This window comes from Taudactylus pleione, unplaced genomic scaffold, assembly GCF_031769625.1.
Source record: "Taudactylus pleione unplaced genomic scaffold, aTauple2 ptg000662l, whole genome shotgun sequence".
NCBI classification, from domain to species: Eukaryota; Metazoa; Chordata; class Amphibia; order Anura; family Myobatrachidae; genus Taudactylus; species Taudactylus pleione.
This window is the reverse complement of record NW_028285064.1, coordinates 1629438-1635437: the sequence shown is the minus strand read 5'-3', so window position 1 is coordinate 1635437 and position 6000 is coordinate 1629438. Positions and strand designations below refer to the sequence as shown.

The window sequence follows — 6000 nt, the reverse complement described above, 5'->3', positions numbered from 1 at the left end:
GGTGCAAAGGGGTGCAGCTGCAATGGGGCCCATCCTCCTTGTCAAAGTTACATGTGTTATATATACATTTTTCACCATTGGGCACATAGGGGCCCTTACAAACTTTTGTTATGGGGCCTTCAAATCCCTAGTTACGTCCCTGGAAGTAGGGTTAGATACTTACCTACAAGCATCGGTATTTTCAACCATTCTGGATTTCGGTGTCGGGATTCTGAGTGCCGGTATTCTGTGCCCAACCCATTATATGAGTAGTGCAAAGGATAAGGCTAATTATTGATACATTTATATAGTGCCAGCATATTCCATTGCACTTTACAGTTGAGAATAATATGTTAAATAAAAGTGGTGTTTGGGGGTAGTGTATGTATGTTTATGTAATAGCAGTGCATGGAACGGGGTTATTATGTTAGAGTGGTGCAAGGTGTATTTTATTACATGGTTTAGTGGTGTGTTCCATCTTGTGGTTAGGGGTATTTACCTGTAGAGCATTGTTTGTGTGTGGGTGGCGGGATATGTAGTATATAAGAGTCGCAGTGTAACATTAACTGCAAACATTCCGCTATAATACAAGTCTCAAATTATTATAATTTATTAGTCAACAACAGCAGCAGCAGTGACACCGGCGGATAATGGTATGTATGACCCCACTGCTTCCCCCACATTGCAGGAGCGGTGGTACCGTCCGTGTGCGGGACAGACCCTCCCCTCCTGCCGTATCCATGGAAGCCGGCGCCGCGTCCCTGCAACTTCATCTGATCGCTGCAACCGCGACCTGTGGGTAAGTGGCAGACAGACACTGCCCTGTACTCTGCGGCCTGAGGGCAATGAGCTGTGTGAGTGGCAGTAGTGTGAGTGCAGGTAATGAGCTGTGTGAGTGGCAGTAGTGTGAGTGCAGGTAATGAGCTGTGTGAGTGGCAGTAGTGTGAGTGCAGGTAATGAGCTGTGTGAGTGGCAGTAGTGTGAGTGGCAGTAGTGTGAGTGCAGTTAATGAGCTGTATGAGTGGCAGTAGTGTGAGTGCAGGTAATGAGCTGTGTGAGTGGCAGTAGTGTGAGTGCAGGTAATGAGCTGTGTGAGTGGCAGTAGTGTGAGTGCAGGTAATGAGCTGTGTGAGTGGCAGTAGTGTGAGTGCAGGTAATGAGCTGTGTGAGTGGCAGTAGTGTGAGTGCAGGTAATGAGCTGTGTGAGTGGCAGTAGTGTGAGTGCAGGTAATGAGCTGTGTGAGTGGCAGTAGTGTGAGTGCAGTTAATGAGCTGTATGAGTGGCAGTAGTGTGAGTGCAGGTAATGAGCTGTGTGAGTGGCAGTAGTGTGAGTGCAGGTAATGAGCTGTGTGAGTGGCAGTAGTGTGAGTGCAGGTAATGAGCTGTGTGAGTGCAGGTAATGAGCTGTGTGAGTGGCAGTAGTGTGAGTGCAGGTAATGAGCTGTGTGAGTGGCAGTAATTAGAAAATTATAAATGTAACATTTTTAGGTAACACGAAATAAATAATTCCCTGAAAATCCCTGTCCTGTACCACTGTGCTTCCTGCACCCCTGTACCTCCTGTACCACTGCTCTACCTGCACCCATGTGCTTCTGTACCACTGTGCTACCTGCACCCCTGTGGTTCCTGTACCACTGCGCTGCCTTTCCTGTGCCTCATGTACCACTGCACTACCTGTGCCCCTGTACTGCCTGTCCTGTGCCTCCTGTACCACTGTGCTACCTGCACCCATGTGCTACCTGTGCCCCTGTACTGCCTTTCCTGTACCACTGTGCTCCCTGTGCCTCCTGTACCACTGCGCTGCCTTTCCTGTACTTCCTGTACCACTGCGCTACCTGTGCCCCTGTGCTCCCTGTACCACTGTGCTTCCTGTACCACTGCGCTACCTGTGCCCCTGTACTGCCTCTGCTGTGCCTCCTGTAACACTGCGCTACCTGCGCCCCGTGCTGCCTTTCCTGTGCCCCTGTGCTTCCTGTACCACTGCGCTACCTGTGCCCCTGTGCTTCCTGTACCACTGCGCTACCTGTGCCCCTGTGCTGCCTATCCTGTACCCCTGTGCTTCCTGTACCACTGCGCTATCTGTGCCCCTGTGCTGCCTTTCCTGTACCCCTGTGCCTCCTGTACCACTGTGCTACCTGCAACCATGTGCTTCCTGTACCACTGCGCTGCCTTTCCTGTGCTTCCTGTACCACTGCGCTACCTGTACCACTGCGCTACCTGTGTCCTTGTACTGCCTCTGCTGTGCCTCCTGTAACATTGTGCCTCCTGTAACACTGTGCTACCTGCGCCCCTGTGCTGCCTTTCCTGTGCCCCTGTGCTTCCTGTACCACTGCGCTACCTGTACCACTGCGCTATCTGTGCCCCTGTGCTGCCTTTCCTGTACCCCTGTGCCTCCTGGACCACTGCGCTACCTGCACCCATGAGCTTCCTGTACCACTGCGCTACCTGTGCCCCTGTGCTTCCTGTACTGCATTTCCTGGGCTTCCTGTACCCCTGTGTTTGCAGTACCACTGGTATACATGTGCTTCCTCTACCACTGCGCTACCTGTGCAGCTGTTCTGCCTTTCCTGTACCACTGCACTACCTGCACCGCTGTGCTTCCTGTACCCTTGTGCTGCCTGTCCTGTGCCACTGCGGTACCTGCACAGCTGTGCTTCCTGTCCTATGCCACTATGCTTCCTGCGCCCCTGTGCTTCCTGTCCTGCAGATATTCCATTATGAGTATGTCTTCTGCAATCACAGCACATTTCATACACAAGTAAAATATCTTGTGTATTCTATGGGTAGCTCAGCACCAGCATGCCATGTATTGTTGTCTTCGGTTTGTTAAACATCTGGGGTTTCCTTTGTTGACCAACAGGTTAAAACAAAAGCACAAACAAAAACGACCCATATTGCCCCTTCTGATATGTGATGGCGGATCTGGGCAGTCTCCGATGTCACAACTGTAACATGGTGTTTCGCTCCTACCCACTCCTTGAGAAACACAAGGAAAAGTTCTGCATTGGGAGCCAAATAGGGGATCCCACAGTTCTAAGCTCCCGCTTCACGGACCCTGGGGCCCGTATACACTTACCCGGCAGAGACATTCCACGAATGGCGGGGACGCCAGATTTCAAGGTAATTGGGCACAAACATTTTATGGAAATTGTGGGTACTGTAGCTGTTAGGTGAGGCGAGAATCTGTGGTGGCTCTGTCTAGGTAGAGACACGGGTCCTAACCTTCTAGAGCTGGGGTTCCCAACCACAGTCCTCAAGGCACACTAACAGTCCAGGTTTTAAGGATAGCCATACTTAAGCAATCCTTTTGCTTTAACAATCTGTGCTCAAGCATGGATATCAATAAAACCTGGACTGTTAGTGTGCCTTGAGTACCGAGGTTGGGAAACTCTGTACTAGAGTTAACTTATCTGTTCCCAACTCTCCCAGTTATCCAGTCACATGTGACAAAGGCAGTGTCATGATGTGAGGAGGGGAATGGATGCAGCAGGAAGCTACAGACTGGGAGTTATATAGAGCAGGATCCCCCAGCAGCACAGAGTATATGAGGAGATGAGTATAGGTTATAAGTGCAGGTAGGGTGGTATAGTGGTTAGCATTACTTTACCACAGCACTATGGCCATGAGTTCAAACCCCATCCAGGGTCACATCTGTGTGCAGTTTGTACGTGCTTCCCATGTTAGCATGGGTTTCCTCCCACACTCTGACAAAACTAACCCCAATCACTTGTGAAATGGGCGGGGCAGGTGGCACGAGGATGGAATTCTCTGCTAATTTTGACATCATAGTCCCTCCCACTCTGATATAATGCAATGTTGTGAATCACACTTTCATCTATCACCTTAAATCCTAACACACAAAACTAACAGACAAAGCAGCCATCTTGGGCGCACTACATAGGCCCGCTAAATGGGCATATATGTGGAGAATATGACAAACCTTGGCGAAATACAAAAGAGGATGGTGGAGGGAGGACAGACATAGGGTAGACGTGAAGTGATACAATAACAGGAAAGCAAACAGAGTCGTATTTCAAGGGCAGGAGAGCTTTGAGACTGTACAGAAATACAGTGTTTATTCAAGGGTGAGAACACTTTAATAGCAAGAAGACTGTGAGCCTGATTCTAAGATGGACAGATCTCTCTGTACACAGCGCATGCGCAGAAGGAAATTTCTGCGTATTTGCGTATGTCCGTCCTATTCTGATTCGGACGGAACTTGGCCGGATCTGTCTTTGCCTGAGATTGGGCTTTACAGGGCCGGTACTAGGCGATGGCGGCAATGCCAGCATACGTAACTGCCCTGACTTGTGGCAGTGTTGTGGGCGTGTATCAAATGCTCCGTATGAGTCTGTCATTTGTACAGAGAAGGGCAGCGTGGGTCTTTTGCACCTTGCATGGGGCTGATACAAGTGCAGTTACTAATGATGAAGATTGCGTCCGTTTGTGTAAAATCGATGGGTGGCGCGGCTCCCCACATTACCACTACGGAATATTGCGATACCGTAAGGTAGTAAATCTGGCTTCTGCGGCTGCGCGAAGCTACAGCCAATTTGCATGTGACCCAAGACCAGCCCCTGTCAGCCCGTAACCAATGCAGGAAACAGAATGGGAGAGATTGGTAATGGGAGGTTAGGAGTATTGGTGCGATAGCTGCAGGGCCGTGTTACTGGCAGCTGTACATGTTATAACAACACTTGACTGCTCTCCCGGGAACGTCTGGAGATTTCGGGGAGTGCCTCTGGACTCCCAGGAGCATAGCTCCGCCTCCCAGATCCCGATTCTTTTCTTGTGAAATTGGCGTGTACTTGATGAAACGAGTCACATCCCCATGGCCCTGCACCCGACTACACAACGCTGCTTATGCTGAAGGCAGGGCCGAAACAAGGATAACTGTCACCCGGTGCAAGGCAGCAATTATGCGCCCCCTCCCTTCCTTTACCATAAGTTTGTCCTTGCTCGTCCATGCGGACGGCTGGCATAAACCCCCTGGCTATGAGCATAAACCCCCCTGGCCAGTAAGGACCTCTAGCATTTGTCTCCTCTTTGGCGGCGGCCATTTTTGGATGGCCGTTTTCTGAGTCTGCAGCCGCCAAGCCACCTAGAGTCAGCTTTTTTCACCCCCTGCAATCTGGCACCCGGTGCACGTGCACCTCTATCCCCCCCCTAGTTGCGGCCCTGCTGAAGGCTATATTAAATAAATGTGAAAATAAACGTAAATAGAGGATATCTTCTCTTACATTCCCGTTATATTACATATACTGTATAGTTTTGAAGTTATTTGCGCCCTGCAGACACGGGACAGCATTGCGCGTCTGATGGCGAGAGAGAACCTGCTGAATGAGAGGGAGCAGCGGCTGATGGGCGGATATGATGGGCATATGGGTAGTGTCTCGGACGGTAAAGCACTAAGGAACCTGACTGACGAGGTAGGTAAATGTGTGCAGTAAGTCATGTCCTGAGCACTGGGGTTGTCATTTAGCGTCAATAGGCCATACTGCGTGGGGTAATGTGATGAATGCAAATTGTACCCTAGGTGACAGGTGTTCTGGTCAGAGAAAAATGCAATGTAACAATAAAGCTGCATAAACACACAACGATTTTGTTACCAACGATTTTATGAACAATTTTCTGTCAGATTTTTTAAAGTGTAATGAACGATTTTTTGAACTACAAATGATTATTTCATATTCCCTTAATGAAAATCGTTCAGTTGCTCAGTCTGACTGAACTACAAACGTGAACGCGCATGAACGATAATCGTTCATCGTTTTAACTCAGAAAGTTACCGATTTTTACAACGATTGAATGATAAAGTTAACGATAATCGTTCAAAAAATCGTTGTGTGTGTGTATGCACCTTAAGTTAGTGGAGTCACTGATGATAAAATCAGAGTTTATTGCACAAAGAGTAAACAAACTGTCTTGTCCCTGATGAAGAGATTAGATGGACATGAAACACAGGAGCTGGTTTGTAGATTGTATTTATCATTGCACCTGGAAAACTATTCTTACCATAA

General features: G+C 49.0%; 1 protein-coding gene across 6 annotated transcripts in view; it reads left to right on the top strand.

The window, feature by feature from the left end:
* Positions 1-683: 683 nt before the first annotated feature.
* Positions 684-6000, top strand: part of CCDC17 (coiled-coil domain containing 17) — an 80284-nt gene continuing 74967 nt past the window's right edge. For all 6 annotated transcript variants that reach the window (XM_088455615.1, XM_088455614.1, XM_088455613.1 and 3 more), the window contains exons 1-3: positions 684-778; positions 2841-3100; positions 5275-5409. In XM_088455615.1, the coding sequence (XP_088311741.1) occupies positions 2894-3100; positions 5275-5409 (342 nt within the window). In that variant the 5' untranslated portion in view covers positions 684-778; positions 2841-2893. The remainder of the gene's footprint in view (positions 779-2840; positions 3101-5274; positions 5410-6000) is intronic.